This window comes from Passer domesticus, chromosome 8 (genome assembly GCF_036417665.1).
Source record: "Passer domesticus isolate bPasDom1 chromosome 8, bPasDom1.hap1, whole genome shotgun sequence".
Lineage (NCBI taxonomy): Eukaryota > Metazoa > Chordata > Aves > Passeriformes > Passeridae > Passer > Passer domesticus.
Genome location: NC_087481.1, coordinates 47,034,016 through 47,050,790, shown reverse-complemented (window position 1 = coordinate 47,050,790; position 16,775 = coordinate 47,034,016). Strand labels below are relative to the sequence as shown.

Below are 16,775 nucleotides of genomic sequence, written 5' to 3'. Positions count from 1 at the left end.
GCCTATATTAGATTTTTTCTGGGTGATGTAAAGCCCTATTTGCTATAAATTTGTTACTGTCAGCCATATTTGATTTATAAAGTAAATATTAATGTACTTTATTTCCATAACATTTTCCCCGTGAGAAACTAAAAATGCTTTGCAAGCATAAATAAATAGAATATAAGCTACTTACCCAGAATTGTATAACAAGGGCTTGGTATATTTTGCTAATGAAATCTAGGTACTTATGGATCTCTGTCCTATGTTTTCATCACAAGTCAATCCATATTTCCTCTTTTTATAGAACCTTTAGTGAGACAGCAGGTATTTTACAGAATCATACATAGAACCTTCTCTTTTTTCATCCATCATATTGCTTAGTGATCCTCACCACTTCTGCACACATGCATGGTGCTTTGAGTCCTCTCTTTTAAAAGTTCTCCCAAGGTTTTCTTGTGTTTTGTCCCCCTCTTCCCCTCCCTGAATTCTTTTTAATCTGGTTCTTTCTGTTGTGGTATTTTTATGACCTCTGTTACTGTTGTCTCTGAACAGGCCACTCTCTGTCTTTAATAATATTTGCTGGAGAAGTTCTGTTCTATCTGTTTTATGGAGGACAGATTTATGAGAGTTATTTTAGCAAAATGAAATTCAGGGCACATGGGAAGTCCAGGTCAGGGATATTTCTAGCACTTATTTGCAGATGACACAAAGATTGACAAAGCTGTTTTACAGAGCAATTTGGATTATACAATAAGATAAGCTATTCAAACAAAATCTGTTTAAAAAAATACTGTCAGGTATGCAAAAACCACATGTTCACGTTTCGCCTGTAAAGTGGAAGAATATTCTAAAAAACAGTTTGAAAGGCATTTGTTGTGGTGAGGTCATAATAAGTAACCATTTAAATTGGGGCTTCCAGTGTCCTTCTGTCATTTAAACAACTTTCTAGGGGTCAGTGTGTTGAATTTTATCATAATTCTATCATTAAAAGTTTGACAAATGCCCTTGTTACAGTGGGTCATTCTCTTTGTGAGGATAGGGAAGATACTTGGAGGGGTTTCCAAGCTAGAGATAAAATTGTAACAGATGCAAGTGCTGGAGAATAAATCCAGATAAATGCAAATTTTAAAATATATAGTTTTTAATTGAAAATATGATCCATCATTTAAACAAGTTTCTAGAGGGAGAAGTGAGTTCTCCACCATAGTCTCCAGACATACATTTTTTTGGAGAATGTTCTTTGTCAAGTTACTGCCTTCAGTGAAGGAATAACTGAATAAAATAATGCTGATGTTAAACTTGATGTCAGACTCTATGAGGTAATGATTTTTTTTTTCTTATCTTGAAGTGTATGTAACAGCTTGTACAGATATTTGTCAATTGTTGATTGAACTTGTTTCTTTTCATGCTGAAGCCTAGAAATTGTATTAAGACTTCAGTGCATCCCACTGCCCACTGCTGGACTGCAGCCTCAGAAATATACATGGGCTGTAGAGAAGGATATGTTTTGGCAATTGATACTGAGGAATACAGTGTTTCTGTTCTTCAACAAAAAGCTCCACCTGGTAAGAAATAGCTGAGTGTGTGTTTCATTCAAGCAGGGAGGAAAGTAGATAAGTGAAAGCTTTTTGTGCTTTCTTCTGTTCTTCTATTGGGTACCTTACAGAAATTATAAAGCTGGTTTGTAGAACCCTGGTTTTTTTATTAGTAGAGTAAACATATGAGAGTCTTTTGAGATTCTGTGGGGGTGTTTTTAACACCCAATAACTGACTTTCATTTTTCTTTGTAAAAAAAACCAAACCTGTAAATGCATCAACATTGATTAAATTAACTATATTTCCATAAGTCCAGATCTTATTAACCAGCCCTACTAGATTAACATCAAACTATTAATATACCAGCTACTAATAGCAGTACTATTTTTACTATTAGTTAAGTGCCAATAATTTATTTTATTTTGCATGAATTGTTGGATAGTCTTCATTTGCTGTGTTAGATAAAGTTAGATGTGATCTTTGAGGGTTTATGAGTCTTCAAAAAACAAAACTGAAGCTCTTATTTAGACTATTTTATAATGAAAACAAGGCTGCAAACACTGCCAGGCTTTACTGCAGAATGTATGAAGCACAGAGAGTGAACAGAAGATATCTTTGGCTTCAAATGGAGAAATCTGGTTTTAATTTATTCTGGAATGGGAGGACCTCTGATTGATTGTAACTCACCAGCATGGTTTGTGTGCCCTATATGTATTCCCACCTGTCTTTTTTCATAGGGACCTTTAGCAGGCTGTGACTGACTAAAGTTTCATGTCAAGAGCAGCCCATTTCAGAACTTCTTTTTCTGGGAATGCTGAGGGATCTCCTCTGCTAAATGCTACTGTCCTTCTGTGCTCATTCAGAGGGCTTCTAAATGGAGGCTGTTGAGACACAGCCAGCAAAAATTGTTCCTTAGGCAATCTGTATTCCATCATCCTTTGATGGGATGGAAGGTGTCAATCCTATGGTGCACATGAAGTTCATACTTTGGTCAGGGCTAGGAGGAGTACTGGAATATACTTCTCCCTAACACAGAGCTGTTTCCCTAACAAACACTGAATTAATGGTAATAGATTATCTCCTGGTAATCTTATTTTCTCCTGTTTACATATAGTAAACATATAGATTTTTTAAGCTGCAGTTAAGTACCCTGATTTCATTTTTGGTAGTTAACACCAAAATGTAAGGCTGCTTTTAAAACAACCTAACAAACCAGCATTATTTCTTGTTTTGAAACTATCAGACTGTTAAATTTACCAAATCAAGAGTTGGAAATCATCAAGAAATAAAAACCTGAGGTGTGACCAGAACTGTTTTTGTTAGTTGAGTAGAAGGCAACAAGAATATTGGCTATTTGGGCTTTTTCTTGGCCTGTGTGTTCATCTTTGAGTCCTGCCCTAAAACTGTGTAACAAAATGCAGTGTATTTATATTATACTGAAGCTTATGCTTAATTTAAAACCGACTGCAATCTGTATCTATTTAGCAGAATGTTTAAGTGCATGGCCAGCTTCAAGCTGAATTCCTGATACAGTGTTGCAAACAGAATCATAAGCAGCCACAACATTTCACTTAGGCATTGTTTTCAGACTGGCTGAATATTCCTTTTAATTGTATAAAAAAAAATCATTGTTAGAAATTGTAATACCATAACTTGGTACTAGAAGGAAGATAAATCTGCATCTGAACCATTCTCCACCCCAAGTCCATGTTATCTCCTTGTTACAGCTGTAAACTGAATAATGGAACTGTGCTTACTCAGTTGCATAGATGGCAGAAATGGTAGATATTCAGGAAGAATGCACATATTTCATTTATCGTACTGAACCTGGTCTTTTGTTGAATAGAGTGGAATACAACTGACTTGTTTTGAAATATTGATCTACAAACAAGGTTGACATTATAAATTGTTTTCTTTTGTGCAGAGTACATGCAGAAAGTAGGAGATGTGGTGTCCTATATTCGTAGTCGAGTGCAGAAAAAGAAAGGTATTTCTATGTTCAAATGAAGCTAATAGATTTTTAGACAGCACTGCTGATGTCTGGGAGTAATAATATGTGAGTACAGCTGGAAGCCACTAGTTACAAAAACTCATCTCACACTGGCCTCTGTAAGACACATTGTTGGCAACCTTATGTGTATTTACATGACAAAAGATTAATAGCTTTTTTGCTAAGAGACAGCCAAATTAAAAGCCTCAGGAGAAACAGTGACAGGGGAAAAATTGTGTTCATTCTAATTTAAATTGGAATAAGTGGTGCTAGAAGAGATTCCCTACTGCTTAGTTTTAGCATTTCTTTAGAACTGCAATCACTCATAATTTATCTGAGTTAGGATTTAGGGGTTTGTCTCAAACACTTTGTTTTGGGCACCACAGTACAAAAAAGTTCAGCACATTTCTACAGAGGTTGTTACAGTCTTAGTACATTACATACAAATTTGGTGTGAGAAAACTGTTCAGCCTGGAGAAAAGGAAATGAGGGATTTTTCTATTGCTTTAGCTATCCAATGAAAGGTTACAGAGAAGATACAACCAAAGAACACAGTTTGCATCAATAGGAATTCTGGGTATATTTTAGTAAATAAATACTTCCACAGTGAAGGTAGCCAGACCTTGAGACAAATTACCCAGAGAAGATACAGAATTTCCATGTGTGGGTGTATTCAAACCTTAGCTGATATGGGTCTGGGCAACATAATTCAACTTTGAAATTGGTTCTGAGTTTGAAATTGGCTCTGTGCTGAGCAGGAGATTGGATTAGAGGACTTCTAGGATCCCTTCCAATCTAATTGACTCTATGATCCTTTTACTCACAAATAAATAGTAAATTATCCCAGATTTGGAGTTGCAACACATTGTTGAAATAAATTAAATTTGATATTTTATGTTGGTTTTGTGCTTTCAGGTTACAAACCAAGCAATGGGGAAAAAACAGTTTTACTTGCCATGGCATTTTGCAATGAGGGACTGTATGCAGCTGGACATGTAAGGCATTCTTTGTGCTTTTAACTTACTCTGAGTGTGTGAAAATCTGCATTTAAGTGGAGTACATTTTCAGAGTTCACTGCAAAGACAGGAATTAGGAAAAAGTGAAGGACTGGAGGACCATAAAGTTTCTCTCGTGTTGACTGTATTACTTTGTTAAGGCTTGAACAAGGGAGCAAAGTGTGAAAGAATTCAATTTTTTGTACTCAAAGAAGCAATAAAAGAGGACAATCCTGGTTTTATTTAAGAATGTTGTAGAGAAACAGAAAAGAAGGATGGACAAAATAGGAAAGGAGAGAAAACGGCCAATAGAATTGCCAAATTATTTTGTGCAAAATCTAACTCAATATCTAATCCAATCTGAAAATGCCATTGTACATTCCTGCTCAAGTGGGAAACAAATTCTTACACTGTCTCAAAAACAACATTATGAAATCAAAAACATTATCTAATGAGAGAGTCTGTTGTTATCAAACATGGACTGTCACTAAGAATTGTATTAAAGAACACCTTTATGTTCAATAGATTTATTATCTCAGTTTAGAGTGGTTGATTTAAACCTGCTAAAGACAAATGACACCATTGGTGATGGGATGCAGTTAAGCTCTGCTGCTCTAGTGATTTTCAGATGATCTTGCAGTTTAGTTTGCCAGATAGTATAAGTGACATAGACCTCATGTGGATTTGTACTTTTCTGCACAGGAGGGCATTTTAACCTTTTATCACATCAAAGATCTGGAATATGAGACAAAAATCTGTGCTAATATCTCACAGCCCATATCCAGCCTCATATTTTCTCCTGATTACACCAGTCTGCTGCTTGTCACTGACCAGGTACAACATTGGAGATAACAGCACTACATAATGGGATATTCCTGGGATTCTGTATGAATATGCTGGTACTATTAGTACAAAATGTTTAATGTAATCACACAAGACAACAAATTCTGTCAGAAGTGAACATAGTCCATTCTGTGTTTTTACACAGAATTTGAAAGACTTTTAATGAAGCACAGCACAATTGTCTCTTATAGATGGTGGAATATAAAGTACCTTATGTTGAGATTTCCCAACAGAAATTCTTGTGTGTGTACAATTGAGTACATGTTCAGGGTCTCTCATGTGTCCAAGTCATGGATCTACTGGGCATGAATTCCAGGCTTGATGTGTGCCTGCACAGGGAGAAAGTGTAGCTTGGGTGTATCAGACCTACTGGATTCTGCAGTAGAGTTGTTTTCTCTGCAGACATGAAGTGTTGGTGTAGAATATTTATCCATTTCTTGAGTAACATGAAATTGGGTATGTTTAAATTACTTTATTAAAGCAAGTTTGAGAAACAACATTTCTTGAAAATATGGTTAGCTCTAAAAGGAACTAACATTAGCCAGTGTAAATTAATATAATCCACTAAACTCAGACGAATCCTACTGGGCACATTTTACCTCAGGTTAGAGTCAAATATAAAAGTTCAAAGATGGGAGGGGTTTTTTGAGGTCTTCAAAAGCTTCTAATGAAGAGTTTCATATCCCAGTGATGGATTATTTCTCTTTATTTATCAGGGGACAGTCTATAGTTATAGACCTGCCCATAGTGGAGAAGCTGTCAAACTCTTGGACACATCCAGCAGTTGTTTTCTGGCAGCTGATTTTCTTACTCCAGGGAACAACTACTGTGTGGTAAGTAATTGTATTATTTCTAATATAGAATAATAGCTCTTTTCAGGTAACCAATATGTTGCTAAGGCACAAAATGAAAAGCCTTGCAGAAATCAGGTTGTTCTGATATTTGTTACAGTTGTGTAACTTCTTATTAAGGAAGTAAATGGCATTAATTCAGCTATAGTTTATAAAAAGGACAGAATTTTTATACTGGATTTCAGGTTGGATAATTTATGTTATATTGGTTCTTCTGCTGATTTGTGTGACTTAGATTGTTCAGGAAGACAGCTGAGCACAAGTTGGATTCAGTTCAGAGAACTGATGTTGTCTAACAGTTGATACTGATCTTTTCAGCCTGCAAGACATATATCTTACCCACAATTCATTTACAGGTCATGAATTCTCCAGGTAGCCAGCCTAGAAAACCTGGGTCATAGTCTGACAAGTTGGCTGAATCTCTTTGTTCACCATTAGCATGGGGACACTAAATTTTACCTGACTGTGTATGAGTAGTGTGAAGGTTGAGTGATCTCTAGCCTTACTCTTGCAAGTCTTACTACTTGTAATTGTGGAATTACAAAACTACCTGGATATAGCAAGAACTCAATTGTTTTGATAGCCATCATTTTTCATGTGAGAAAATGAGACCTCTCCTCAAGGCCTTTTCTTTGCAAATAAAATTATAAGCAGGTTGTTCCATTGCTGGCAGCATGGCAGGAGTGCTAATATTGATCAGCTAACAAATTTTGCCCTAAATTGTCTCATTCTGCTAGAAGCTGCAGGAATGCACAAAAATTATTGAAAGTATTCCTTAAGCAGGTGTACCTTGCAGCACCTGGATTTAATGAAAAGCAAAATAATCCTAAGTAACCCTTAATCTGCCATGCTCAGCAATTATTTGAATCTATATTCTATAGGAGATCACTAATCACTTCCAGACTATTTGGTTATTTCATCCTCTTTTTACTCTGTTTTTCTCTGTTCAACAGTCTGTAACAATTGCAGGTGAAGTACAAGTTTGGTCCTTGGAAGATGGAACTTTCCTCAGCAAGCTAAACCTTGGTACTGAGGTACAAGTAACCAGGAGCTTATATCATGTCTGATACTTAAAATTTTCTGTATTTTTCAATTGATAGTGTAATATTCCACAGATTTGCATCAATCATTGCTGAGGACAGCTCAGTAATATCTTTGAGCAACCCATCAATGAGATTTAAAGATTACCTTTCAGAATGTTTCCTTGAGCTAATCCTGTCATGTTTTTATCTTGACTTCAAAGCAGAGCGAACATTTCAGCCAAATGTCCTCGTGATGCATCTTTCAGCACATCTTTATAAAAAAATCTAAATTTTTATGGTATTCCTTTTTTTTTTCCTTTTTAATGAGTAACAGAAAAGTTTCAAAAGTATAAAAGTTAAATGCCTTGACTGATAATGAAAAACAGGCTTTAAGAATCGAGTTGATAAAAGTATTTCAAACTGTTAATGCTTTGTCCTGATTTAAGATGCATTCACACCCTGAAATCCAACATAGTAAAGAAAAAAAACACTTTCTATAACAGCTGTACACACAACAGTGCACTCACTGTTTTATTTAGATGAAACTTCTTTCACTTAAAATCTGAAGAGTGCATATAATGATAATGGTTGTTTTTTCTCTATAAAGAACAGAATTAAGTTTTGATGTGTAGCTACAAAGCATAGATAAAATTTCCATTATGTCTCTAAATACTTTCTTTGTTAAAAACATGTTTTTTAAATAAACCACTTGTGGTTTCTTCTTCAAATTTTAGGGACTTCTAAACAGCAAAGGAAATTGCATACTGACAAATAGCATAATATATAAAATATGTTGAATTTTTAAGTATCTTCTACTTCTCAACTAGGCAACTTCTATGGCTTGCTGTCCCTCCTCCAACAGTGTTGCTGTAGGGACCCAAAGAGGTCAAATCTGTTTCCTTGATGTTACCAAAGCTGAAGCTCCACGGGTTGTTCACAGGACTTTTGTTTCCAAACTTCCAGTGCTGTCTTTGCAGTAAGTATGTAATAGGGTAGAGATATTGTCAATTTATTGCTTGAGTAATGGTATTAGTTGAACAAAAAAAATGTGATGTTTTTATTCTACAAATAAAAAATTAAAATATTTTAATAGCTTCTATGTTTTTTCAGCATATTCTGAATTGCTTACAAGAGGTAGTAGCAGGATTTATATGAAAGAAATGTAATAAATCTGTATTTTAAGAAGGTTTAACTGAACACAGAACATACTGGTGTATAAGATCCTTTCTGAAAAATCACCATATGTAGTAATTATGCACAATTCCATGTATCTGACTTCAGAGGGTTATTTCTCACTGAATATTAATTTAAGGTTTTGTGAAGTTAAGTTTAAGCCTTTTGGTCATCTCTTTCTATATGGTGGATTTTTGTTACCATTGCTGATTATCCATTTACTTGAAGTTCTGGACATTACCAGTCCTCGTGTAATTAGCTCTAGTGATCTAAAAGGCTTTTTTGTTTGTTTGGGATTTTTTGTTGGTTGGGTTTCCATCCCTCCCTCACCCCCATCCAGTTATAACCTGAGAGTATTTCTGAGAGTATTTTACTCTACTTTACAAAAGATAGAATGGATTTTGAACGCTTTAACTTTAATATAAATCTGCCTCTTATTTGAGACTCAGATGTATCCCTTTTCACAGACACCTAAGTCAGAACTTTAAAAATAGATACAGAAAGCAACTTTTTCAAAATTAAATCAAGGCAAAAATGTGGTTTTTTTCAAAATATTATTAAGATCTGTGTAATAGTTTCATTTCTAAGAAAGTGAATGTAAAAGAAATTCTGACTTAACAAAGTTGTTAATGCAGACTGCTGTGGAGTATGGGCACCTTTAGATTCACCTCCCACTCAATTAGAAACTGCACTCGTAGCACTGGGCTTTCTATCTGACCCTAAACCTCTAAACCCAGGAGCTGAATGTTTATGCATTCAGTGAAGTCAGCAAGTTATGGGAGTGAAATTATTTGAGTCTTTTTATTGACTGTATTGAATTGATTTCTACTTGGATGTGCATTTTACCTAGTTATGATCAGAGTGGCCAGTTCCTCATTGCAAGAGCTACAGAAGGACACATCTTTATTCTAGATGCTCGTCCATCAAAATTATTCCAGGTTCTGGGATATATAGGTAATACATGTAACAACATTAATTACATTTTGTTTTCTCTATTTTCTGCATTTAAAGTATACTTGTCAGTCAGGCTAAGCCATTCACCTTCCTTCTATTTATTTTCTTGGGTGACTAAACATATTCTTCCCACCTATTTTCTAAGGGCCAGAGTTCTTTTTCGGGGTTTTTTGTTTTGGAGGATTTGGTTGGTTGGTTTGGGTTTTTGCTTTTGTTTTCCCCTTTGTAATTTTATTTAGCAAATGTACCAATATTACCTTTCTTTCAGAGTATGTATAAATCACAGGGAAAAGAATGGACTAGCTGACAAAGTGATCACAGCTCCAGCATAAAATTAATAGCAATGGTAAAGAACTAAAGAACTTTGTGAGAATTTGGACTAAAATACTGTAGGTTATAATCATTGTGTGTAATCTCCTGTTTCAAATTTCTACCCCAGACATCTTTAACATGGGAACTGCTGAAATTGTCAGCTTTGATGGTTGATAGTGAGGAATAAAATATGATGAAATTTAACTCACAAAAAAATATGGAATTTGTGAGTTTATTTTTCCAAAAGCATTATTCTTACAGATCATATCTGTGTGTATAGAGCTTCACCATAATTTTAAGTACAAAGGACATTATTTCATCATTTTAATTGGTTTAACAAACAGAATTATATCTCCTTAAATAACTTATGTAATTTGCTTGATCATATTCTCATTGTCTGGAGGGTTTGTCAGAGGAGGGTTTTTCTGTTCTTTATCTGGCAGTTATCAGCAGATAGCCTCAAAATTGCTACAATTCAAGCTTGAGGTAAATTCAGATTTGACTATTTAATGTAACAGTAATGTGCTGGTGCTGAGGGATTCCCAGAACCCAGTGCCTCAAGGGGAGTTGAGTGCATGCAGCACTCCTGAGCTGTGTTCCCAACAGGGATCTCGTTTTGTGTCAGAGCATATTTTAATAACAACAATGTTACCATGCCACAATAACAATTTCCATTGATATTCCTTACCTGCTTCAGTGCTGGCAGATGAAGTGCTCCATCTTTCTGTAATTTCTGATTTTAAGAATGACTTAGTTGAAGTGATGGTACTTCTTCACGTAGCAGAGGTCCAAAAAGCAAGACTGGAAATTTTTCGTCTGTCTTCAGCAATGATAACAGGTAAAAATTGAAATATATACTTACATTTTCTAGGGCAATAAGCCTAGTGTCAGATTTTCAAGTTATTTACATTTAATTTTTAAAAGGCCTTACATTTTACAAACTTTTCAAAAAGGAGTTTTATAGTTTTCAACAAAGTTAGTATTTTCTTTACATATTCACTAATTTTCGACTTGTTTTTGTGCCTATGTTTAGATATATAAAATGGGGCTTTATTTTCAAAGCTGCTGAAGACCTACAGTCATTGTCTTCATTTCAATATTTTATCAGGTGCCTTGTCAGTCTTAATTTCCAGAGTCCCTTTAAAGCTCAAATTAGGGAACTAATAAATATATTAACTTTATATTATTCACTTTTATTAACTAATAAAATATATTAGTTTTATCAACGAATAAAATGTCTTTTTGAAGATGTGAACTGCAGTGCTTTAACCAATACCACCCAGCCTGTGTGTTCCTCATGGCAGAGATTCCTAAAACAAGTTCTAGATGAAGGCAATGGTGACATGAACCTGCATGCAAACTAATTAGCACTAATTATGTTGACGTAATACTCAAGAAGCAGAGTAAATTAGTGTATGCAAATAGTCACATCATGGTGGTTAAACTGTTTCCAGTAATTCTTTAGAGCCAGCAAAGCTATTGCTCTGCTTCACTGCAGTGTGCTGCCTCAGCACAACTCACTGAGCTGGTGTTAAATGTAAGTATTAATTAATTTCCAGTCACGTCCCTGAAAACTCACTTCATGCTCACTCCTTGCTGAGGATCATTTTCATAATTACATGATAGACAAAGCACCTGTATTAGTGGAAGTCATGGCTCTTCTTTCTCCCTCTTTCTTTTGTCAATCTTTTAGATAATGATAAGTATGTGAATGAACAAGGAATGTTTAATGCTAGTGACCTGAAAAAGAAGCAATATGATCTGGATCTCCCTTTGAGCTCAGCAGTCAGACTGAAGGATAAAATTGTGTATGGCTACTGCTCCTGTGCACCTTTCATCTGTAAATACCACCTCTCTGCAGAGGTAATTCTCTGAAGTTGCATTATTTTGGGTGGTAGTTAAATACCAGCTAAATAAAAACACAGGCTGCAGATGAAATTAATATAGCAGGATATTATCTTAAAGAAATCCTCTCTCCACTCAAAATACCTACTCCATACATACTCATCAGCTTTCAGTATCCTACCACTTGCTCAGAAACCTAGCAAAAATAATGTCCTTGTTCTATTATATTGGTTTTTAAAATCCACACAGCTTGCAGGCACTTCACAAGTGGCTTCTGAGCTGGAGCTGTGGGTTTTGCAGTCTGCTGAGGAACCTGGACATGCAGCTCCTGAAGGGACTGAGCCAATGTCAGCCCAGGACTCTCAGATGCAAACCCAGCCCAGCCTCACAAGGAAGCAGTGGGGGCTTCAGGAAGCCACTGTCACTGCCTGCTGAGGAGCTGCAGCCCTCTGCAGCTCATAGGTCTCCCAGAGTTTAAGAGTCAAGGCAGGTAAAAAGGTGAATTATAAGGTCAGCATTCCTCTTTGACGTGTCCCATCCTTTCTGAGCCAAGAAATTCAGGCTCGAATGTACTGAATCCAGACCCTTTTGCAGAGATGAGAAGTAAATCAGCAGCACAGCAATGGCACTACTTCCTCAGCTCAGTAATCCTACAACAGTTTAAGCTGCAATGCTTGTGGTAACCCACAAACCTCTCATTAATTTTCTCAAAATGGCAAAGATATCATCTGAACTGCTGCTAACCTTTTACTTGTTTGGCAGAATAAGTTGGAATTTTCATCTGAAAAGAAGATTCCTAGCAAACAGTTTGGATCAGGTTTGCTCTGTTCATCACCCAACAGCCAGTGGCTGGCAGCAGCAGCCAAGGATGGTGTTTTGTTTATCTACAATTCTTCTACTCTGGTAGGTGGGCGTCTGGGCACAGGCTTTGTTTAATTTACATGAGACAAAAGGGTGAAAATTGCTTCCTTTAACTGTAAACTTTTCCTCACTTGAATAGAAGGTGTTTGACAAAAATTTATGTTGAAAATGAACTGGCATAGCATTATACAAGACAATTATTTTTATAATGAATGAATATACAAGCGTACAAACCACTTACTTCCTTCTTCAGTGAATTTTAGCAAAGATAATTTTGCTACTGTTCTGACCTCCTGCAAAATCAATATACTACAAACTTGTTCCATGTGTAGTCAAACCTTTTAAACTTAAAAACCCTAGTATTTTATGTATTTTGTATTGCCATTTTGGATCAAATTTTATCTAGAAATAAAGAAACATTAACATATTTTTAAATTTAAATAATAAAAATAATTTAAAGACATATTTCTTTATAAAAACATATTTACTGATACTGCTTCTATGACTTCTCTAGGATATACTTGCTCAAAAGCATTGTCACTCATATCAAGGAGGGGGAATCAGATCCACAGTATTCTCCCTGGATGGCAATTTCATCCTAGTTAATGGTGAAAATGATTGTGCCCTGGTGTGTCTGAAGTGGAAGTATGTATAAAGTGGCAGACTAATATTGATTGTGTCATTTCTTGTATCCTGATAGATTAATTTTTGCATCTCCTTGTGATTCTAGACTTTCTTTTTCTTAGTCTCAAAGTAAGGAGAAGAATTGGATAGAAATAAAATAATTCTCATCTTCAGAGGCAGCCTGACCTCCCTAGCTCAGGAAAAGTCTTACACTTTGGGTCTGATTGTAGCAGAACATACAGGAATATCTTCTGAGAAGTATTACAGAATCACAGAATGACCAGGTTGGAAGAGACCTTTTGGAAGAGACCTTCAAGATCATCAAGTCCAACCCATGCCCTAACACCTCAACTAAACCCTGGCACCGAGTGCCACATCCAGTCTGTTTTTTAAACACATCCAGGGATGGTGACTCCACCACCTCCCTGGGCAGACCATCCCGGAACTTTATCACTCTTCCCATAAAAATTATTTTCATAATGTCCAGCCTATATTTCCCTTGGTGCAGCTTGAGACTGTGACCTCTGGTTCTGTCAGTGCTGCCGGGAGAAAGAGCCCACCCCCACCTGATCACAACTCCCTTTCAGGGAGTTGTAGAGAGTGATAAGGTCACCCCTAAGCCTCCTTTTCTCCAGGCTAGACATCCTTACCTCCCTCAGTGGATCCTCACAGGGTTTGTGTTCCCAGCCCCTCACCAGCCTTGTTGTCTCCTCTGGATGCATTCGAGTGTCTCAAGGTCCTTCCCAAACTGAGGGGCCAGAACTGGACACAGCACTCAAGGTGTGGCCTCACCAGTGCCAAGCACAGGGGAAGGATGACCTCCCTGCTCCTGCTGGCCACACTGCTCCTGATACAGGCCAGGATGCTGTTGGCCAGCACAATGCTGGCTCATGTTCAGTCAGTTGTCCAGCACCCCCAGGTCCCTTTCTGCTGGAGCTCTGTCCATCCACACATCCCCAGCCTGTAATGCTGCAGGGGGTTATTGTGGCCAAAATGCAGGACTGAGCACTTGGCCTTACTAAACATAACCTGATACCTCTTATCATTCTCAAATCAGCTCTGGAAAGGGCTCTTTGGGGATGTAAGGGATGTAATGTGAGATACTGTTTTAGCTCAGAGAAAAGGGGACATCACAGCTTTAATGGAAATTCTACTGTGGCAGTAGAGTTCTTAGCAGACATTAGGAATAAGAGACACTTGAAAGTACAGCTTTTCTGCAGGAAAGTAAGTGTTCAGGTAGATTAATAAAGATGACTCTGTCAGAGCAATATTTCTAATATGGGTAATCCATCTTTCAGAATTTTTATTTCTGTGCAGAGTTAACTTATTTATGCAATTCTAGAACTCAAACAATACAAAAATATTGAATATGCATTTTTAGACAACTTAATAATTGTGTTAAAAAGAATATTCAATACTTTGTCCTTTTCCATAATATATAAAAAACACATCAGTTCCCTTTCTGTTTACCAGGGAGATAAAGGAAACTGAAGTTGAGGAAGCTGCTCTTTACTGGAAATCTCTACGTGATATACTGAACAAGTCTACTTCAGATGAAAATTCTGTTTTAAAATCTATGGCAGAATGGAATTTTGACCCAGAATCCACATCAAAATCACTTTCAGTAAAGAAACTTAAAGTGCTTTCTTTATTTTTATGAAGGAAAAAGTTTTATCATTATCCTAAAATTGTACATGATAAAAATTGTCCTTAATACACTGTTCCTTTTGTTAAAGCAGAAGAATACCCCTGAGGATAGACTGAATATGCTTAAATAGTAATTTGTGGAAAAGTACTGTCAAAGAAATAGGATATTTATGTGAAGATGACATTCACATCTTCAGTTTCACTTGGTTTCCTCAGCCACAGAAAACTCTGTAAAAGTCAGTTTCTCCTCATGTGAAGTTACGTGTCCTTCCCAGTGTGATGTTACTGCTGTATATTGTGTGTTACTACTTGTATGTTTTTTTATTGAAGTCAATCAAAGTAGGGATTACAGAGATTAGTCCAGTCAATCATTTGAGTCAAAAGTCTTTGCATAATAGCAAGGGTTTGCAGGATCAGGTCTGGGGACTAGTTAGGCAACAAAAATGTAACACCCTCTAATTTGGTGGTGGTGGTGGCGGTGGGATTTCCAATGGGAGTCTACTTTTTCTTTCATTTCCATCTTTCTTTCACTCACTCTCAAAGTACCTGAGCTAGATGTTTATATCCTTAATGTAAACATCAGGAGACACCACTGAAATCTTTTAATGCACAGGTGACAGAAGAAGATGGAGACATCACAGATACTGATGGCATGACATGGTTAGGCCAGAAAATACAGAAGGTACTTTCACAAAACAAGAATTAATCAAAGCCAGAGTTTTCAAGGGTCATTAGTCACTTGGGGTACCAAAGTATTTGCTGTAAACAGATCTAGTTTCAAAAGTTTTTCTCACATTTGGCCATTTCTTTAACCATTGCGATCTAGACTTTCAGAAATTCTAGGGCAAGGTTATAAACACATCAGAGAAGGTGCCTAGCACAATAGGAGTTCTGAAGGTCAGAAGAACACTTCTATACAAGGAGTATACCAAAAAAAAAAAAAAAGAGCCTGACAAATTCACTTATTTTAGAAACTTAAAAGACTTTTTATGCTATATGTCAAAAAGTTGCCTAGATGATTATTACCAGAAAACAAGCAGTTACTCAATAAAAAATGAAAACAGTGAAAATTTTCAATTATGAACAATCTTAAGGATTAAAAAATTCTGGGAGTAGGCTCTATGCAGTTCAGTGTATCTGTAAGCATTGCACTTGTAATTACATCTTTTTTTAGTATTTTCTTTTTTTCCAGTGCTATTGCTGTACAACCAGTTTACAATGTGACCTGGCTATAAAATCTCTTTTCTTGTGCAATTCTAAGGATCATCCTGTTGAATTAGGGTTATGTCTGCTTCAGTTATTAACTCCTCTGGCATTTTATTTTCTGTACAGATAATATTCCTTTAGATTACTTTGGTATTTTTTTCTCTTGCCTTTTTTTTTGCCTTTCAACAATGCATTTGTTGTATGTCAGGTTATGAGAGAAGAGACTCAGAGGTTTGCTAACCAGAAGGAAGAGCTGCAAATGGGAATTAGAAAGCTGCGTGAAACTGTGAGTTTCTTACCAGGGTAATGGCTCAGCTTCCCAGTTTTGTTTACAAGAACACTTCCTTTATGGCTGTGAGCTCTAGTGCTCAGTTACAGTTTTGTCATAAACTCTGAGCAGACAGGCATTAAAGAGATGTGCTTCTTCAGGGACCAGTGCTGAAACTGCCAGGAGCTACTGTCTGCTTCTCATTTTCCTTTGCTCCAAATGAATATTTTGTACCAGCCTCGTACCTTGAGCTATCTGTCCCCTCAGCAAGCTAATTTCTGCCTGTCTAACAACCTTCCATTATAAAAAAGACTGTCCTCGCCTTTTTCTTGTTTCTTCCCATAAGGCAGTTAAAATTGCAGGTAATTAAAATAATTTTCTCTGATATTAAGTTCTATAGTGTTTAAAATAGGATTTCCTCTATTCACATTCAAATTACTTTTTATTCCTTGTATTTTTTTTTAAAAAAACAGATTCAACAAATGCTGCATGAAAATGAGCAGGTGCCAGACATTGAGAAACTCGAACACTGGGAGTTCAACCTGGATTTAGAAGAACAGGAACAAGTGCAAGCAGTGGCTGAAGAAGATGTGGCCAGGGTATGGCAGAATGGGGGAACATTTTAAAGCTATCAGTGGAAAGGAGAAAAGTTATTAAATAAGAGAG

At 36.3% G+C, this 16,775-nt stretch overlaps 1 protein-coding gene across 4 annotated transcripts in view; it reads left to right on the top strand.

The window, feature by feature from the left end:
* Positions 1-16,775, top strand: part of CFAP43 (cilia and flagella associated protein 43) — a 42,676-nt gene that overhangs the window by 10,243 nt on the left and 15,658 nt on the right. For 2 of the 4 annotated variants that reach the window (XM_064431227.1, XM_064431225.1), the window contains exons 6-21: positions 1,397-1,547; positions 3,443-3,505; positions 4,424-4,503; positions 5,206-5,337; positions 6,063-6,179; positions 7,151-7,231; positions 8,047-8,195; positions 9,243-9,346; positions 10,356-10,496; positions 11,352-11,521; positions 12,266-12,406; positions 12,879-13,009; positions 14,462-14,590; positions 15,221-15,317; positions 16,050-16,127; positions 16,583-16,708. In XM_064431227.1, coding sequence (XP_064287297.1) covers positions 1,397-1,547; positions 3,443-3,505; positions 4,424-4,503; positions 5,206-5,337; positions 6,063-6,179; positions 7,151-7,231; positions 8,047-8,195; positions 9,243-9,346; positions 10,356-10,496; positions 11,352-11,521; positions 12,266-12,406; positions 12,879-13,009; positions 14,462-14,590; positions 15,221-15,317; positions 16,050-16,127; positions 16,583-16,708 — 1,890 coding nt within the window. Of the gene's footprint in view, positions 1-1,396; positions 1,548-3,442; positions 3,575-4,423; positions 4,504-5,205; positions 5,338-6,062; positions 6,180-7,150; positions 7,232-8,046; positions 8,196-9,242; positions 9,347-10,355; positions 10,497-11,351; positions 11,522-12,265; positions 12,407-12,878; positions 13,010-14,461; positions 14,613-15,220; positions 15,318-16,049; positions 16,128-16,582; positions 16,709-16,775 lie in introns of those variants that run through there. The other 2 variants (XM_064431226.1, XM_064431228.1) reach the window with 2 other exon arrangements.